This window comes from Ceratotherium simum, chromosome 21 (assembly GCF_057802395.1).
Source record: "Ceratotherium simum simum isolate JZ-2026a chromosome 21, ASM5780239v1, whole genome shotgun sequence".
Classification (NCBI taxonomy): Eukaryota; Metazoa; Chordata; class Mammalia; order Perissodactyla; family Rhinocerotidae; genus Ceratotherium; species Ceratotherium simum.
Genome location: NC_141920.1, coordinates 598,039 through 617,804, shown reverse-complemented (window position 1 = coordinate 617,804; position 19,766 = coordinate 598,039). Strand labels below are relative to the sequence as shown.

Sequence of the window (19,766 nt, the reverse complement as noted above, 5' to 3'; positions counted from 1 at the left end):
TGCTGGGAAATGAAACTTAGGAAGCCACATTCCTGGGGGATGACTAATAGCCTAGAGTCTGTCCTTAGGCTTCTGAGAAGAGGCATCATCCTTCCTGTTTCGAAGGTGACAGGGAAGAGGTTAGAAGGTCACCCGAGACAGGCCACACACACTCAGGGCGGCTGCAGAGTGGGCACGGGCCCCACACCGGCCCCAGCAGCTTCCCACACAGAGGAGCGAGAAGCCTCACGGAGGCTGACAAGACCACTGGAGCCTGAGGAGTGACCTGTGGACCCTCGGCGTTCTCGGCTCTGACGTCTGTGTGAACGAGCTGAGAGCCGGCTCGAAGCTTCCCACAAACTCCTGATGAACTTCAAAGGGAAAGGAAGTGTGTGGGGAGAAAGTGGACGCCTCACCCAAGAGCACACCACCACTGACGGCCGGCAAGGGGCGCCAGCCCGGCACAGCTGAATCCACAAGACGAAAGGCCGAGGAACCGCCCCGACTCGAGGAGACTGAGACACGGCCACTGACGCAGACGTGGTCTACACGGGACCCTCGCCAGGCAAACCGCCATGCCAGTAAGGACAGGGGGCAGACAACCGGCCAGACCAGCACGCACTGCAGGCTAGAGAGAAGCAGGCGGCTCTCCCGGGCTGGTGACTGCGGTGGGAGAGCCAGGAGCACTTTCTCATAGGGAAGCAGGACACTGCTCACCAATGACCTGTGTACTCTACACGTCCATTTCAGTGAGAAGTAATGCACATAAAGAAGAGCACAAATGCCGTGCTAAGAGATCAGGCCTGGCTGCCTGTCTGATTTGCAAACACTTATTATACCACTAATGCTTTACTGGCGAAAGTCACAGGTGCCTCCAGGAATCAAAATGAGACCACAAAAGTCCTATAAGTCCGACAGTGTCACACGCCGGGAGGGGTATGGGCCAGGCAGCCCCTGGGGATGCTGTCAACTCTCCTCATATTTAAAATGTGCTTCACCTTCAAAAACCAAAAAACAATGAAAAAGCTACTATGCTTCCACCAGGAAGGGACACCTGGCATCGTCACCTGCACTCACCCAGCTGCCAAAGGCTCACCCTGCTCTCAGACATCCACTTGAGCACGATGCCATCCATGCAGACAGCCCCGCCCTCAGACACCCACCCGAGCACGATGCCATTCATGTGGACAGCCCCACCCTGAGACACCCAACCTGAGCACGATGCCATTCATGTGGACGGCCCTGCCCTGAGACACCCAACCTGAGCACGATGCCATTCATCCAGATGGCCCTGCCCTCAGACACCCACCTAAGCATGATGCCATTCATGCGGATGGCTCTCTTCCAGTCCTTCAGGGTGGACTTGCCGGCCAGGTGCACGAACTCCTTTGGGCTGATGACGTGCTCGTCATACTGTGGAGGGAAGCACAGCAGAGCAGGGTCAGGATGGAGCCTCTCCACGGCCCTCCTCTCCTGCCTGAACTTTTGTCTGGAGCCCAGCCCAGGAACGGGGTACAGATGGCAGGGCAGAGTGCCATGGCACAGAGGAGCTGCAGGCTCACTCTCAATCTGACAGTTAAGATTCAGCCAGTGGCAATCTTGATTTGGGCAAAAGAACAAGTCAGGAAAAAAAAGGGATGGCCCTCCTGCACAAGGGCTGGAGTGGGGAGCCGGGCATTGCCCCAGGCCCAGGAGGGAGCTGAGCAGTTGGCACTGTTCCCCTAAGAACACGCCATATGCCTGAGGCCAGGGGAGAGCTGAGGCAACCCCACCACTCAGGAAGGTATGGGGCTCTCCCTCCAGAAGGGAGTCAGCAAACCTTCTTATGAGTAATTCATTCCACAAATAACAGAGAGACAGTCCCTGACTTACAACGGTTCCACTTACAATTATTTTTTGACTTTACCATGGTGCAAAGGCAATACGCGTTCAGTAGAAACCATACTTCAAATTTTGAATTTTGATCTTTTCCCGGGCTAGCGATGTGCGGTACAATGCTCTCACGTGATGCCAGGCAGTGGCAGCGAGCGCAGCTCCCAGTCAGCCCCGCAATCACATGGGTGAACCTGACACACTGATGGCCATGCCGCACCCAGACAGCCACTCTGTCTTCCACTTTCAGTACAGTATTCAATCAACTACATGAGATATTCGACTCTTGATTATAAAATAAGCTTTGTGTTAGACGATTCTGTCCACTTGTAGGCTACTGTTAAGTGCTCTGAGCACATTCAAGGTAGGCGAGGCTAAGCTAGGAGCTGGGTAGGTCAGCGGTGTTGAATGCATTTTCCACTTAGAATATTTTGAATTTACAATGGGTTTATCGGGACGTAACCCATCGTAAGGTGAGGAAGACCTGTCCTGTCCACGTATTTGATCAAAATAACCCAAGACACAGCACACATAGTGAGCTGTGAACGTCCACTCCACCCGCCCAGGCCCGCTCCTGACAGCACCCTTCACCACGCAGGAAGCACACGCCACACTCGCACTGACGCAAACAGACATCCTTTTCAAAGCCAGGGAACCATCCTCCCTACTCACAAAGTCCTGGGGCCTGTTAGTTTCACCCAGGGTCGGAGATCAGTTGTCCTGAGAAGGTAAAACAGCCTATTCAATCTTGTTAAATGAGCAATTATTAGAACCAAAGAATCAAAATAAAACTTTACTTAGAAAACAAGCAGGCTGGGGACAGAGCCCTTGAGTCTCAGCGAAGACGGAAATGACAGCTCCAACTGTGGCCCAGACACGCCGCTGGAAGCAGGGCGCCGGGGTTCCCTGCCCGGGGCTGCCCTCCCCAAGGCAACTTCCTCTTCTCGAGGCACCCTGCTGTCCGTGTTCAAGCCTAGCTCAGATGATCCTGCCGCCAAGCACAGAGCGCCTCAGCTCCCGTATCTCTATTAGCTCAGGGAACCTCTATTGATGGAAGTGATCTTCCTCATTTCCTGAGCATCTACACACTTTCTCTCACTGAGTCCAGGAAGCCACTCAAACCCTCACTCAGCTGGTTGGGGAGACGTGCCCTGAGCCCAGGCAGGCAGAATCAGAAGATCTCTCCGGCCACTGCCCAAGCTAGCAGGAAGTTCACACTGGGCCCAGCCTCTGTGCACCCCCCAAGACATGATGCCATCTCTGCACGCCCCCCAGACATGAGGCCACCTGTCCCCCCCAGACATGACGCCATCTCTGTCCCCCCCAGACATGACATCATCTCTGGCCACCCCCTCTGCCCCCAGACATGAGGCCATCTCTGCCATCCCACAGACATGAGGCCACCTGTCCCCAAGACATGATGCCATCTCTAGCCACCCCCCCACCCCCAGATATGAGGCCATCTCTGTCCCACCCCCACAGACATGAGGCCATCTCTGGCCAACCCCCCTCACCCCCAGACATGAGGTCATCTCTGGCCATTGCCTCTGGACCACCCCGGCAGCACCTGGACGATCCAGCCACCACCTGACTGGTCCATTTCGCCCTAGAATCTTGTGCCACCTTCTCCAGATGCTGTTTTCTTGCCTTTCTCGGGGCTGAGGATCACTCTTTGTGTCCCAGATTTTTCTCACCGGTTAGGAAGTTACACTATACTCTTCGATGGACGCTGTGCCTATCTAGACCGTCACAGAGTCCAGCACTAACGTGACCCACTGCCACACGGCCATGCACTGGGTCCTTCTCTAGACTCTTCCTAAGACGAGGCACCAGTGCTGCACAGAGCGGATCACTTCCATTCACCCACCTTCCCACTTCCTTTACTCTTCATACCTTCTTGCACCTAAAAACTCCCATCTGGGATCACTTCCCTCCACCTGAAATATGTTTCTTTTTGTGTGTGTGTGAGGAAGATCAGTCCTGAGCCAACATCCATGCCAATCCTCCTCTTTTTGCTGAGGAAGACCGGCTCTGAGCTAACATCTATTGCCAATCCTCCTCCTTTTTTTTTTCCCCCCAAAGCCCCAGTAGATAGTTGTATGTCATAGTTGCACATCCTTCTAGTTGCTGTACGTGGGATGCCGCCTCAGCATGGCCGGAGAAGTGGTGCGTCGGTGCGCACCCGGGATCCGAACCCGGGCTGCCAGTAGCAGAGCATGCGCACTTAACTGCTAAGCCATGGGGCCGGCCTCCCGAAATACGTTTCTTAGAACACGTTTCTTCAGCGATGACTTGCTGATGGCAAATACAGTTTTGTCTGAAAATGTCTTACTTCTCCCTAGTTTTTAAAGAAGATTTCACTGTGAGCAGTTATGCTCCCATGGCACAAGAAAGCACAGCTCTGTCATCCTCTGGTTTCCACAGGCGCTTTTAGGAGCTCCACTGCCAGTGGGATTCTTATTCTTCACTAACAGCATCTGCTCTCGGTTATTTCAGGATCTTCTTCGTCTCTCATTCTGCAGTCCCATTATGATATTATCTATGGTAAATCTGTTTCTAACTTTTTATCTTGCCATTATTTCAAACTTACAAAATAACTGTAAGAATCGTACAAAGAGCCCTACCACGTACGCTTCCCAGGCTCACCGACTGCTCGCGTCTGGCCCCGCGCTTCCCCATCCTCCATGTGTGCACGGGCATGTGCGCATACCACTCCTCTGAACCGTGGAGAGTGAACTACAGGCGGCAGGCCCCTGCTCGATGTACTTCCTAGCAACTTCCCAAGAACAAGGCTCTTACCTAACCACGTACATCTCTCAGGATCAGCAGATTACCGTTAATGTATTATCCAGCCCACAGGCAATAGTCAGATTTCACAGACTGCCCTAATGATAGCCTTTACAGCAACTTCTCTCTCTGATGCAGGACCCAGCCCACTCCGTGTACTGCACCTGCTGTCACACCCTCCAGGCTCCTCCAGAACACTTCTGTCTTCTCGACATTTCTGAAGCATGCAGGTCAATTTTTTTGTAAACTGTCCCTCAATTTGTGTCTGTCTGATGACACAAATTTCTCATGAGCAGAGTCAGGTTACACACTTTTAGCAGGAATGCCACAGAATTCCTGCCCACTCGATTAGGAGACCCATGATGGAGGTTTGTCCCAATACTGACGCCTGAGTGCCAATCACTTGGTTAAGGAGCTATCTGCCAAGCTTCCGTCCCCCTGCGGAGTGACTGTTTCTTTCTGTAATTGACACCTCATTGATGGGGTCTTTTGAGACCAGGTAAATGCGCGGTTCCTCCACCAGCTCTCACAGGCGAGTTCCAGCAACCACTCACGGCATTTCACCTCCATCACTCCTTCCACATTTATCAGTTGGCATTCTAGTGTCAGAGCTTTACTTCTCCCTATTTATTTTATATAAATAAATGCTACGAAGCACACTGCAATAAATATGGACTCATAGATTCTTACTTTACTTGAGTTACAATCCAGACTACCACCAATAACTGTTCTGATGTGAAATTGTCCCAGAAGGAGCCAGTTGAAGGCCCTTTGAACTGGCACCCATAGCTTTTTGAAATGTGGTGGGTTTCTTTTCATTCATTCAGTTTGGGATTTGTTAAGTCTCTTGAACTGTGGACTGGTTATGGAAGTTCTCAGACCCTTCCTCTTCTCTCCTGCCAGAACTCAGATAATGCATTCGACTCTCTTGCTTCTATTTTCCCTCTTTTTATTTCTGTGGACTGTATTCTGGATAACTTTACTTCTATCTTACAGTTCACTAATTATCTCTTCAACTGTGTCTAATCTGCTGTAAAACCTATCCACTAAGTGTTCAATTTTAATTCTATTTTTCATTTCTAGTTGTCTTGTTCCAAATCTGCTTATGCTTTACCCATATTCAAGCCTCTCTTTTATTTCTTGAAATAAATTAAACATAATTTTATATTCGTGTCTCCAAGTCCCACAGCCTGAAGCGTCTGAGGTGCTGTGTGCACGCACTCGGGTGCTCTGTTTCCTGGGTGCTCAGTGTTCCTGTTTGCTTTACGCGAGCCACTCCCTCTCTTGGAACTTTGCCGAAATTACTGAGATAAAGATGAGTTCCTCCAAAAAGGATTTTTCATTTGCTTCTGTCAGATCCCTAGGGGAACTGCCAGCCAGGAACCGCTCGCAACTAAACTCTCAGTTTAACATTTTCAGACTGTGTGGCCACATACGGGTGCTCAGGAGGGCTCCCTCCTCACTCAGCTGAGATGTGCAGCAGGAGTTTTTGTTCTGTGCGGCGGACAGGGCGGGGCTGGGAGGATGTCGTCAGTGGCCCGCCCTAACACTGAGGGGAGAGACTTGGATGCAGCAGCATTATAGGGGACAATCCCCCTCAACAACACACTTCGGAGGAGCCCTGGGCTTCACCTTCTCATCTCTAGGCCTGCAAAGCAGAGAAGACCAGTGCCGGGCAAAGCTCTGCAGGCAGAAGCTGGGCTGGAGCTCTGCCTCTCTCCAACCCCACCTCTCCTAGGGCCCTCGGCCTGCATATTTTTTCCTTTTATTGCCAGCTTAAGGGGGCACCTAGAAGACGCTCTAGGAAAATATCTTAACTAGCATCTCTGTCTGTTTTCAGCACAAGGTAGAGTCTGGGCAACTAATCTACCCTGTTGCCAGAAAGAATAGCTTTCTCATTCATCTCACTTATGGCGACTAAATGCGTCGCTCCAAAGCACGCCTTTCCTTCAATCTGCCAAATAAAGCCAGCTCCCCACATCAGCTCGGGTCTCGGCTGCCCACCTCCCATATGAGCAGAACTGCTTCCCTGCCTCCCTCCACAGCTTTGCTCCAGTAACAGAGAATTACAATTCCTAGATGCTTTCTTTTGTGCCCTCAGCAACAATCTTGCCTGTCTTTGAAGGCTTACTCCCTGTCCTCTGCTCACTCCCACCCCTGGGATTCTGCCTTCTACACCCCCACTGCACAGGCCACACCCCTCGGAGCAGGGATCTCATGTGTCGGCTTCGTGGCAGCAGCACTGTGAGGGCCTTCCCTTGCAGCCTGACACATGTGCCTGCTTGGTTGTGTGGGAATCCTCACCTGAACACACTTCACATTGATGCCAGGGCACACAAACTTCCTCCAGATCAGGTTGGCCCTGCTGTCCCCGCAGGTAATGGGGTACACGATCTCAGCCTCCAGGTTCTCCTCCTCTTCGGCCATCTTCACTTCTCACAAGGTGGTTGACAGGGAAAGGATAAGCACAAAAAATCAGTCACAACCCCTCCAAAGCACTTCCTGCAAAAGCACAAAAAAGTTGCCAACCTGGAAATCAAAAATCAAATCCAGGAAGGACTGGGACAGGACCCAGGTGGGCAGGTGCGTTTCTTATCAGCCCTGAGTTAGTTTCAGGTAAATTCACAAAATTAATTTAACGATAGTAATATTAGTATAATTATATTAAAGTATAGTTCAACCGAAAAGTCACTTAAGGAAATGACATCAAACTTCACTTGGAACAATTCTAGAGAAACTTATTCTTAATGTTTTAAAGAGTTCTGCAGCCTTTAATGCTAGGCAACAGGAAAATACAAAAGTGTCACAAAGAGTTTTCATTACCATTCACTGAAAGTTACAACAAGCAGAGCTGCAAAGCTCTCCCCACCCGCCATGGGCAGAGGCCAGACTACCCTTCCAGGCAGAGCCAGGCCCCTGGGAGGACCTGGAGCCTAGGCCTCTCTCGCACCATTGGCCCATCTCTGGGGAATAGCCCACAGAGGGACTGTGAACCTAACTGTTACCCTCTTGATCAGAGCACTGTCCCCTTGTGAAAAACCACCTCCAGAGCTGCTTGCAGGAACTGTGGCAAGAAGACAGGCTCCCTACCTAACACGGCTTCCTTGAGCTGCGAGGACGCTGTGAAGGCAGCGGCAGCGGCCGCAGCAGCGTTTTCTGTCTCCATGCTATCTTCTGTCAGGTCGCCCCTGGAAAGGAGGGGGGTGAAGAGGGACACATCAGCACACCCAACCACAGTGGGCCTCACACACCCTCTGCTGCCGTTTCTGCCGCATGTTCCTATGGTAGTCCAGAATCCCAGTGGCCCTGCGGGTCAAGGGACCTTGTGCTGACGGTCACTGCACTGCTGCCCCCCGCAGGTCTTTCTCCAACGGTCTGTTTTGCTCACAGCTGTGTCTCTGGTGCCCACAACAGCGCCTGGCACATGATACCAGCACCACGTGTTTGTGGAGGCAACAAATGTGTAAGCGGGCCTAGTGCGTTCTTTAATAAAGTTTCTTCTTTAATAAAGTCTTTTATCCTATTATAATGATTTCATACACTTATAGAAACCACTGAAAAATACAAAATTTTAGAAAGGAGAAAAAAAATCACCCATGGCCTAAATAAATTACTAACAAATCAAATGTAAAGGCAAAAGGCAAAACCTTAAAAGTGTTAAAAAGAACAAAGGAACATTTTTTTAATAGTTCCAAAAAGTGGTAAAAGGTTTTCTTATACAATACAAAACCCAGAAATAAAAAAGATGAGAAATTTGCCTTAAAAAAATAAAAATAAAAACTTTCTGGTGGGGGGGGGGGGGGCACCAATTTTTTTTTTTTTTTTGGTGCGGAAGAGTAGCCCTGAGCTAACATCCATTGCCAATCCTCCTCTTTTTGCTGAGGAAGATTGGCCCTGGGCTAACATCTGTGCCCATCTTCCTCTGCTTTATATGTGGGACACTGCCACAGCATGGCTTGATGAGCAGTGTGTATGTCTGTGCCCGGGATCCAAACCCGCGAACCCCAGCCACCAAAGTGGAGCACGCAAACCCAACCACACCACCAGGCTGGCCCCAACACCAATTTTTTGAGAAAGAACTAGGGGGAAACATGTCAACACAAGGAAGACAAGCAGCTCACTTCCTGGTGTTCCAGAAAGAGCTCCCCACAGCATAAAGCGCAAAAGGAAAGGGTGAAGGCCACGACTAGAGACCATGCAGAAAGGGGAGGCCAGCCCAAGGCCTCGCTCATGAGCAGTGCAGATGGAGACCGCTTCCAGCAGCAGCAGCACCACCAAACCAGTGTGACAGCCATGTGATAGCCACGAGCCGTGTGAGGTGGGGCAGATGTGTGACACTGTGATGGGTTTGTCCACGGCTTGGAGGGCGTGCACCTTTGAGCCAGCACCCCACTCTGGGAACTACCCCTGCAGAGAACGCGTTCTCATACATGCACAAAGACATGCACGACTATCTGAGACAGGAGGCTGGTCTGGTTTGTGGAACCCAGGAGGAACGTGGATGGGACAAGCCAGGCGGGGCTGGGCAGGGCTCCCCAGGTGTGCTCACATGGTGACCACTGAGTATGCGATGCAGGCACTCTTCTGTTGGGTGCTACACTTCAGAAAGAGGTTTGCTCACAAACAAACACGCTGTGCTGAATGGCTCATGATGTCCCTCCAGTCCCTCAGCAAAGCCCTGAGCCCGAGGCCGCCCGAGAGCGGCCGCTCTCCCACCAGCACGGTGCAGGCGCTCACCTGACCCGTGCCCCCAGCCCAGAGTCTGAGGTAGAGGACGCAAGGACACAGCCCTGATTTCCCACAGTTCCCCACCTCCTCCCCCGACTGGGAGGAGCAAGAACTCAGGCCATCAAGACAAAGAGACAGGGCAGCCACCTGTTCCGGGGGACGCTGAACCTGAAAAATGCCTTGAGCCAGGAGCCAGTGCAGAGAGCACGGGGGACCCCAGGAGGCCTGTGGGGTGAGAGCCAGGGCAGAGAGGTGGGGGGGCCTCGCTGCCATGCTGAATGGTAGGAACTGAGCCTGGAGGGTACAGGAAGCCTTCGGATCTTTCAGAGGAGTGACGTGGTCAGACTCGGTTCAGAAAGAACATTCAGCAGTGGAGTGGAGGATGGATTTTAGGGGCAAGAAATCAGGGAGAGAGCAGGTGAGAGGCTCCTGAGTGTGAACCTCAGCAGCACAGAGGACCCAGGGCCAAGGGGACAGGCACACTATGGGAGGGGACACACCTGGCCTCTGTGGGCTCTGGGTTGGGGGGCACGAAGAACTTGGGGTGATTGTGGGATGCCCACTGTCTGGCTGGGAGACTTTGAGGCATAACCCACACACAGAAGGGCTCAGACCCCCAGGGGCAGCAGGGGAAGGCCACAGGAGCATCCTTTGAGGTCCCTTCAGTCACTGCCCCTCAGCGCAGCCACCATCCCAACTTCTAGCACCAGAGACCAGGTCTACAGCCTCTGAACTTCCTATAAAGAAGTCAGAGTATGGACTCTGGGGTCTGGCTTCTTTTCACTCAAGAGGCCTGTGAAGTTCACTGTGGCTGTGTAGAGCCCTAGTTCTTCATCCTGGTCGTTGGCTCGTGTTCCATTCTGGGAATACGCCATCATTTGTTACCCACCCAGCAGGTGTTTCTCACAGTGGATTTGCAGCTCAGCCAAGGTCAGGGCTCGGCCCAGACATGGGGGTCATGGTGAAGCCTTGGTCAGATAGGGGATTCCCTGGGAAAGGTGACAGTGGCGAGTAAGGAGGAGAGAGCCCTTCTGAGCCCAGAGATGCCAGCATCTAGGCAGCAGCAGAGAAAGCGAGGCCCCAGGAGAGAGGCCACCATGGAGACAGGGAGGGGGTGGCCCACACTGCTGACTGCACTGGCTAAAAGACACCTGGGGATCTGCCGCAGACCCCTGGGAAGCATCTGAGGGTGGGCGAGGGGTGGTCAAGGCAGTGGCCGCCGTGGGTGCAGGAACAGGAGCAAGAAGCGCAAAGGCTTGGAGGAGGGGCCCACAAGGTAGAGAAGAACAGGAGGCCTTGGGGACCGTGGGGCAGCACTCAGCTCCCTACAGAGAACCTGCCTACAGGGAGCCGGCCGCCCCTGGGCCTGGGTTCCACTTGCAGCAGTCTGTGTCAGTGTCCCAGTGCCCGGCTGGACCCCTCCAACCACTGGGTCTGAGGCTCTTCCCACCCAACTCCTTCCGTCCCCCCTCCTCCTGCAGGGTCAGACGGCCCCTGCACCCTCCCTTTATCCTTCACAGGTGTTTCTCCCAAGGAGCCTCCCACACATCTAAGTCTACCTGCTCTTTGGAAGGCCTGACAGAGCTCAAAGCACCCTGAGAGCAGTGCATGTTCTACGTGGGGGCCCGCTCTAGCCTGCTGACAACCGCTCCTCTGACAAAGACCACTGCCCCGGAGCACCGGGGATGCCGCCCTGTCAAGTCACTGCTCTCCAAGTCTCCAAGGCTTTGTTTCACTTCAGACCAGTCAGAATGAGAGCCGATGAGAAATGCCTACTTGGAATCTGGTCTTTGGGGCCATGAAGAGCGACTGCCACATGAAGAACAATACTGAGAACATCAGCACTCCAACGGGGTGGGTGAACTCAGAAAGAGAAGCTGTCCTTTTACGCCAGAACTTTGGAAGGTGGAGAAGATAACGACAAAACAGGAAAATGTGCTCCTTCCACACAAGAGAACCAGGACAGTCCTTAAGAGGAAGTGAGTCAGGAGTGGGCGACGGGGAAGAGAGCTCAGCGTTTAACAAGCCAGAGCCGCGGTCCCCATCACAGGCTGCATGCAAATGAGGCCACGGCCATCCACAGGGACGCTCTGAGGAAACACAGGTCGATTGGCTCCCACCAAGACGGAGGGCCCTCCAGGAAGGCAGACACGAGGGGTCACCCTCGACCACAGCTGCCTCTGTGCCCATCCACTTCGCACACAACGCAGGAAGGGATCCTCCACCGCTCCGTGAGAAGCCAATTAATTGGCATTTGCAGTTCAAACTTCATTCAAAAAATGTCCACTTTACTTAAAGCAAATGTTTGTGGGGACTGCTGGCTATCTATAAAGTGCTCCTTTCTTCTTTCCAGCCTTGGTCAAGTGTGCGCATTGCCATGGCAAAGCGGTGGGCGGGAGGCAGCCCTAAGCATCAATGAGGAATGCTCCCAAGCTCTCCCCCAAATACCCAGGCAGGAGAGAACCCAGCGCTCACAAAGTAATTAACTCACTTCACTCCCCCATCCTTTCTTAAACACATATCCAAGCAAATCCCAACTTTCAACTAGTAGGATAACAGATAAAACTTCTCGCAGAAAAAGAAGAGAAATATCTTCAGGTCCTTTAAGATAAACTTGCCTCAGCTGCTGCCATGGGGTGTCCTTCTCAAAGGAGAAGGTACACACAGCCTCTCCTTTCCTCTGTAAATAACTGACTCACATGGGCAGCACTTCAGTATCCTGGCACTATGACCACAGGATGCAGCCAGTCCCTACGAGGTCTTGCAACTCCCACGCCTGTTGCTGGAACCTTCCGCCATGAGGACACCAAGGCAGGTGTCCTGGAGGGTGAGAGCTATGTGCAGAGAACCCCCAGCTACCCCAGCTAGCGCCACGGACGTTCCAGTGAGGGCACGTGAGACCACCCAGCGGGGCCCAGCAGCACAGGCCTAGGCCAGAACAACCACTGGGCCAACCCACCAACTCCTAAGAAATAACAAACACGTGCTGTTTGTTTTAAGCTACTAAGTTTTGTGGTGGCTATGCAGCAAATGTAACTGTAATATAGAACCATACCAGAAATGGGGTGGTGCTATCACAAAATCCTGGGAGAAGGCAGAGAAATGTTAGCAGGGCCGGCCAGGGGCAGGACCGACTGCAAGAGGCTTGGAAAAGGGACCCCATGCCATGCAGTGGGGGAACAACTGGCAAAAACGTAAGCCTTGGTCACTGAAGGTAGAAAACACCCTAAGGAACTTGTGTGTGGCTCTCAGAAGGAAAGTTTCACGTAGAAAGCAGAAAGTATCAACCGGCTCTTGGAGTGCAGATGATGATGTGTGGGAAGAGGGCAAGTCTCCTGTGGGATGCAGAATTTGCAGGAAATATGGGGGCCAAACTGTTTTACATCACCAGTTCGCACCTGGCAAAAGATTTTCAAAGTTTGAAATGGTCTCAGATGGGTCGGCCCTGTGGCTTAGTGGTTAAGCGCACACGCTCCGCTACTGGCGGCCCGGGTTCGGATCCCTGGCACGCACCAATGCCCCACTTCTCCGGCCATGCTGAGGCCGCGTCCCACATAGGCAACTAGAGGGATGTGCAACTATGACATACAACTATCTACTGGGGCTTTGGGGGGGCGGGGGAAGGAGGAGGATTGGCAACAGATGTTAGCTCAGAGCCAGTCTTTCTCACCAAAAAGAGGAGGATTAGCATGGATGTTAGCTCAGGGCTGATCTTCCTCAAAAAAAAAAAAAATGAAAGAAAGAAATGGTCTCAGAATAAAGACCAAATCAAGGATGCAGCTGCACGACCCCCTGTTCAAACCCCAGAAGGTTTCAGGCCATGCCCAGGGCTCCTGGGAATCTCCAAGGCACTGTCCCACAGCAGCCTGCCCCTCAGGCAGAGAGGGCCTACCTGAAAGAAGCCGTGATGAGCATGGATTGAGTATCAGAAGAGAGGAACATGTGTCAACATGGAAAGGTGGAGATCACTAACACAAAACAAAACGCCACACATACAGTACGATCAGATCTCATTTGTGTGACTGGAAGTGGGGGGTGGGTTCTGTGGTGCTGGAATCTTCTATTTCAGTGTTCCATGTCCACTTCATACTTTCTATTGTGCATTACATTTAATAATAAGATGGTTTAAAGAAAGAAACATTCATATGTTCATATATAAATAGACCATCTGGAAGGATCTATTCTAAGGTATTAGCTGTAGGAATCCTGGGTGTAGGAATGTGCTCTGCTTTTATTTTTGCTTATCAGTATTTTCTCATTTTCTACCCTATATATTTGGTAATAACAAATTATTTTCAATTTTTAAAAATCTATTGTAAACTTCTCAGTAAAACGGCAAATTAAACGTGGGATGAGATGACTACTAACCCAATTTATGCCCCAAACCCCCAAACCTAGAGACCTGGGGGCACTAGCTACCTATGGAAGCAGGAACGAGAAGAGTCACAGTAAGAAGACTTGGCTGAAAGCTGGGAAACGAGCAGTTACATCCCCAGACCATGACCATGACCATGACCACCCCCACCCCCACCCCCACCCCCGATCCCTGCTCACGCAGCCAGTCACTGTCCCCAGCCCCACTTGGCAGAAGACCCTAAGAGGAACAAACAGAGCCCTGCCTACAGGCCCCCGAGCACAGCTGGGGGTGGGCATTGTCCTGAAAGCAGAGGACACTGAGAGAACCCAAGGATGCTGGACAGTGAGACCCCTCCTGCCCCTAAACCAGCTCCCAAAACACTGACAGCAGAGACGTTCATCCTCCAGTAAAGGGCAGAAGCATGTTGCTATGGACTGAGTTGTGTCCCCTCAAATGCATATGCTGAAGCCCTAACCCCTAATGTGACTGTATCTGAAGATGAGGTCTTTAGGTGGTAATTAAGGTTAAATGAGGTCATAAAAGTATGGGCCGTAATCTGAGAGGACTGTGGCTTTGTAAGAAGAGGGAGAGAGACAGTTGCCTCTCCACCAGGTGAGGACACAGCAAGAAGGCGGCCGTCTGCAAACCAGGGAGAATCCTCACCAGAAACCAAACTGCTAGACCTTGATCTTGGACTTCCCAGCCTCTGGAACTGTGAGAAAATAAGTTTCTTGAGTGTAAGCCCCCCTACGTATGGCATTCTGTTATGGCAGCTGGAGCTGCCATTCTGACCAAGTGTCACTTCTGCCACACTGTCTTCATCGCGGGCCGTCCCAAATCCAAGGGAGGGGGCTTGGGCACCGCCTCTTGGTGGGGAATGGGAGGTCACTGCAGAGCATGTGGACTGGAGACGCTGGTGTCACTGTCTGGAAACCTGCCCACAGCATGTACACAGACAATGCAAATACTGACCAGGACAATGTGAGAATTTAGGTGGGAAAGTCCAGTCTCAAGGTCCTGCATTTCCACAGACACAGTCAGGCGCTCTGTCAACGAAGCACTTGAGTATCACATAAATTGAACCAGGAACCGACCAGGAGCCAACCCTGCCTCCATTCTGCCCACAGCAGGGCAGGTTAAAAGCATCGGTCCCAGCAGCAGAGCCCCAAAGCAATGGGGATGAAGACAAAGATGACCCGAGGCCCAGTCAGACCGCACAGCAGCAGCAGCTGCCTGTGTGAAGGAGCGAAACCCGGCGTCCTCTATGCCGGCGACAGGAACCGCCACTGTAGCCGAGCCCCGGTCTCGTCCTTCCTCTCAAAAGTTTTCAGACAGTGAAAAGGCAACAGCTGCCCCCTGCTGCAGCGACGTGCTGAGGTCAGTGTGAACACACCGCACACAAGACGCAGCAAATGTGAGGCCGACAGGAAGACCTGCCCCAGCCTGACCCCTCCGGGCAGGAAGCACGAGGAAAGCCAGCCGCTCTGCCCAGGGCTGACCGGCCCCTTCCTCTCAGCCCTTCCAGAGAGGGGCAGAGGCAACAGGCAGTGCACAGGCAGGAGCCATTCTGCCCCTATGTGACCATTCCATCTTTGGGGACAGCAAAGGAAGCCAGTAGTTAAGTCAAATGTCAGCTTTTTTGCCAACTAACCTTCTATTTGAATGTCTATCATAAGAGATGGGGAAGAAAACACTGACAGTATCAGGGGGAGTGTCAAGAAAATCTCTGTGTCTTCAACTTCATTTTGAAAAACCAGTTCCCAATTGTCCCCACTGTCCATCTTATCCAAAGAGAAATGACCACGTATTTTCGGAATGAAAACCACATCATCATCTTGAGGCAGGAGAAAAAGGCAAAGCAGCAGCACTATCTTTGCTTCTTGGCTGGTGCGATGTTTCTATTTTTCCTTCATACTCTCTCCTCACAGAGACACTTGAGCCCAGTTTACAATAACTGTAAGTAAAGGACACTCCTGAAGCGCCCCCTACACTATGCCCAGGACGCCCGCCCTAGCATGACCAGCCCTTAAAGGACAGGGGCCCATCCTCACCCGTGAGGAGCCAAGTTGGTCGTGACCAGCACAGTCTTCACCTCCTCCACGCCGCTGCCGTCCACTGCAGTGTCAGGCGTCGTCACCACCACCACCTCCTCCATGTGGACACTCACATCCGGGGTCGCCATGGCACAGCTAAAGAAGACACCCAGGACCAAGAGTGTCACTCCGCCAGGGTCCCAAGTCCTGGAGGAAACAGGCAGAGCACAGGTCACAGGCGGTCTCCGTGTCTGCCCAGCAGAACTCGCAGCACTCGCACCTGTAAGTACCTCCGAGGACCCATCCTTGAGGCCCAGCCCACTACTTCGGACAGAAACAACGGCAAGAGAAGGGCTACTCCAGGGCTTCTAGTTCTGGTGAGGATGGAATAAGCACAATCCACTGTCTCTGCCACCATAAGAGCTAAAATCCCTGAGCAGAAAGCACTGAGCCGCTACACCTGGGCCTAAAAACTCAGCGGTCCACAGCAGGGGGCGAGGAAGGAGATCAGTCCAAGGAGACTCCTCTGGAGGTGAGTCTCCTGGTTGTTACTGTCCCTCTGTGTCCCTTGGCCTGAACTCAGAGGCAGCCCGTACCCCAGAGCTGGGCACAGAAAGCGCCTGGAGACAAGCCCTGTCTCTGGTCAAGACAGAAAGGGCAGAATGCCCTGCTTTTATCATTACTGTTGTCTTTGCTGGCTCTGCTGTCCCACAAGCCCAGTCCCTGCTAAAACCCTGTGACGGCGGGGGACGGGCAGGCACCTGAAACTCAGGGACTAGAGGCAAGTTAGTCCAAAGACCGTGGGGGTCCCCATTTGTCCCACTCTCCATCCTCTGACGCTTGACCCAGAGCAGACCCTCTCCCAAGGTGTCATAGCACAGAGGACACACAAGAGCCCAGGTTTCCAGGCAGAGGACAAGAAAGGGAACTCTGGGGTCAGAGTATGAGGGAGACTGGAGAGGAGGGAGGTGCTGAAAAGAACTGCACCCCAGTGTGTACAAATGCCTGGTCACCCCACAACCGTCCATGCGGGAACCTGACCCTAAATGGCAAACCAAAGGTCTTGAGAACTGACCCCCAGGACAGATCCAAGGTGCTCTGCAAACACTCGGAGACTGAACTGACGTGAGGATCACGCCCACAGGAGGGCTGGGAGCCTACAGCCTGGACCAGGTCCACCTCCTGCTACAACAAAAATGGCTACCTTCTCCCTTCTCCCTCTAAACAAGACCCAGAGTCTCACAACGTAATATTCCAAGTATCAAGAACACAATCTAAAATTATCTGACATAGAAAGAACCAGTAAAGTCTGACCAATTCTCAAGGGAAAAAATAATCCAGAGAAGCTCACTCCGAGATGACCACTGGACTCAACAGAGACTTTAAAGCAGCTATGATACACTGCTTCAAGATGAAGCCAGACATGCAAGAAACAAATGGAAAGATAGAAAGTCTCAGCACAGGAGCAGAAGTTGTAGCCAAACAGAAATTTGAGAATTAAAAAAATAATAACAGAAGTAAAAAATTCACTGGATAGGCTCCATATCAGAATAGAGATGAGAGAGAAAAGAGAGAGAGTAATAAAAATAAAGACAGATCAATAGAAATTATCCAATCTGAACAACAGAAAGAAGATGGAAAAACAATATGAACAGAGCTTGAGGGAATGTGGAATTATATCAAAAAGTTGGACATCTATATCACTGACCCAGAAGGAAAGAAGAAAAAAGTGTGACACTGGAAAAAAACTTTGAAAAAATAATAGCTGAACACTTCCTGGATTTAGTGAAAGATATAAACTTACACACTCAAGAAGCTCAGCAAACCTCAAACAGGATGAACTTAAAGAAATCCATGCCCAGATCCTAATCCTATTGCTGAAAACCAAAGACAACATAAGATCTCAAAAACAGCCAGATAAAAAAGTACATATTACCCATACGAGAGCAATTCAGAGGACTGCAGAATCATCATCAGAAACCATGGGGCCAGAGGCAGGGACAAGTGAAAAGGAGTCTGCAAGTGAAAAGATCCTTTAGAAATGAAGGCAAAATAGACATTTTCAGATAAAAGAAAATTAAGAGAATTGGTCACAGGCAGACCTGCTCTGAAAGAAATGCTAATGGATTTTCTTCAGACAGAAGGGAAATTATAGCAGAGGGAAGCCTGCAACTTCAGCAACGAAGGAGGAGCAAGCAAACGGCAAATATCTGGGTAGATACAATAAACTATTTTCCTCTAAAGTTTTTTAAATACATATGACAGCTGAAAGCAAAAATTCTAAGACTGGAGGGCCGGCCCAGTGGCACAAGCGGTTAAGTGCACGCGCTCCACTGCGGCGGCCCGGGCTTCACCGGTTTGGATCCCGGGCGCGCACCAACACACTGCTTGGCAAGCCATGCTGTGGCGGTGTCCCATATAAAAAAAAGTAGAGGAAGATGGGCACTGATGTTAGCCCAGAACCAGTCTTCCTCAGCAAAAAAAGAGGAGGATTGGCAGATGTTAGCACAGGGCTGATCTCCTCACAAAAAAAAAAAAAAAGATTAAAAAAAAAAAAATTCTAAGACTGCCTGGTGGGCTTTTCAATGTATGCAGACGTGTAACATCTACGACGTAAAAGGGACAGCAAACAGACCTCCACTCCACTCCAAGTGACAGAATGCTGTTCTAAGCAGACTGTGAAAAATTAAGCCCTTCAAAAGGTGAATGGATAAACAAACTTTATATTCCATATAAAAAAATATTATTCAGAGATAAAAAGAAATGTGTTATCAAGCCACAAAAAGACATGGAGAAACCTTAAATGCACATTGCTAAGTGAAAGAAGCCAGTCTGGAAAGGCTACACTATGGAGACAGTAAAGAGATCAGTGGTTGCCAGAGGTTGGGGGGCGGGGGGGGTAGGGACGAACAGGCAGAGAGCACAGAGGATTTTTAGGGCAGTGAAGCTACTCTGTGTGACGCTATAATGGTGGATACGTGACATTATGCATTTGTCAAAACCCAAAGAATGTACAACACCAAGAGGGAACCCTAAATTAACCTATGGACTTTGGGTGGTTCTGATGTGTCAATGTAGGTTCATCGTTGCTCAAATATGTACCACTCTGGTGAGCGATGTTGATAATGAAGGAGGCTATGCATGTGTGGGGCAGGGGGTATATGGGAAATCTCTATAACTCTCTCTCGATTTTGTTGTAAACCTAAAACTGCTCCAAAAAAATAAAATCTTTTTTTTTCTTTTTCTGAGGAAGATTGGCCCTGAGCTAACATCCATTGCCAATCTTCCGCTTTTTGCTCAAGGAAGATTGTCGCCGAGCTAACATCTGTGCCAGTGTTCCTCTATTTTGTACGTGGGATGCTGCCACTTGACGAGTGGTGTATATGTCCTCACCCGGGATCCGAACCTGAGAACCCCAGACTGCAAAAGTGGAGCGTGCAAACTTAACCACTATGCCGCTAGGCTGGCCCCCAAAAATAAAATCTTAATTAAAAAAAAATGAAACAAAACATACTGTGTACAACACCAAAAGTGAACCCTAATGTAAACCACGGACTCTGGTTGATGATGCGTCAATGTAGGTCCATGGATGATAACAAACCTACCACTCTGGTATAGGATGTTGATGGTGGGGGAGACCGGAAAGGGGGATATATGGGAACTCTGTACTGTCCACTCAATTTTGCTCTGAACCTAGAACAGCTCAAAAAAGTATGTCTATTACAATGGAACAGAGACTATAATGGAGAATGAAAAGAGAAGTTATAGATGGAAGAAAATACTTGCAAATCACATATCCGACAAAGAACTTGCATCCAGGATATATAAAGAACTCAACAATAAGAAAATAACCCAATTTAAAAAACAGGCATGGGGCCGGCTCCGTGGCTTGGTGGTTAAGTGCGCGCGCTCCGATGCTGGTGGCCCGGGGTTCGGATCCCGGGCGTGCCCCGGGGCACCGCCTCTCCATCCAACGCGAGGCCGAGTCCCACATACAGCAACTAGAAGGA

At 51.0% G+C, this 19,766-nt stretch overlaps 1 protein-coding gene across 3 annotated transcripts in view; it reads right to left on the bottom strand.

The window, feature by feature from the left end:
* The window catches only part of GMEB2 (glucocorticoid modulatory element binding protein 2), a 35,856-nt gene that overhangs the window by 8,393 nt on the left and 7,697 nt on the right, over positions 1-19,766 (bottom strand). For all 3 annotated transcript variants that reach the window (XM_087444968.1, XM_087444967.1, XM_087444969.1), the window contains 4 exons: positions 15,775-15,963; positions 7,729-7,826; positions 6,943-7,070; positions 1,289-1,392 (listed from right to left, as the gene is read on the bottom strand). In XM_087444968.1, the coding sequence (XP_087301094.1) occupies positions 1,289-1,392; positions 6,943-7,070; positions 7,729-7,826; positions 15,775-15,905 (461 nt within the window). In that variant the 5' untranslated portion in view covers positions 15,906-15,963. The remainder of the gene's footprint in view (positions 1-1,288; positions 1,393-6,942; positions 7,071-7,728; positions 7,827-15,774; positions 15,964-19,766) is intronic.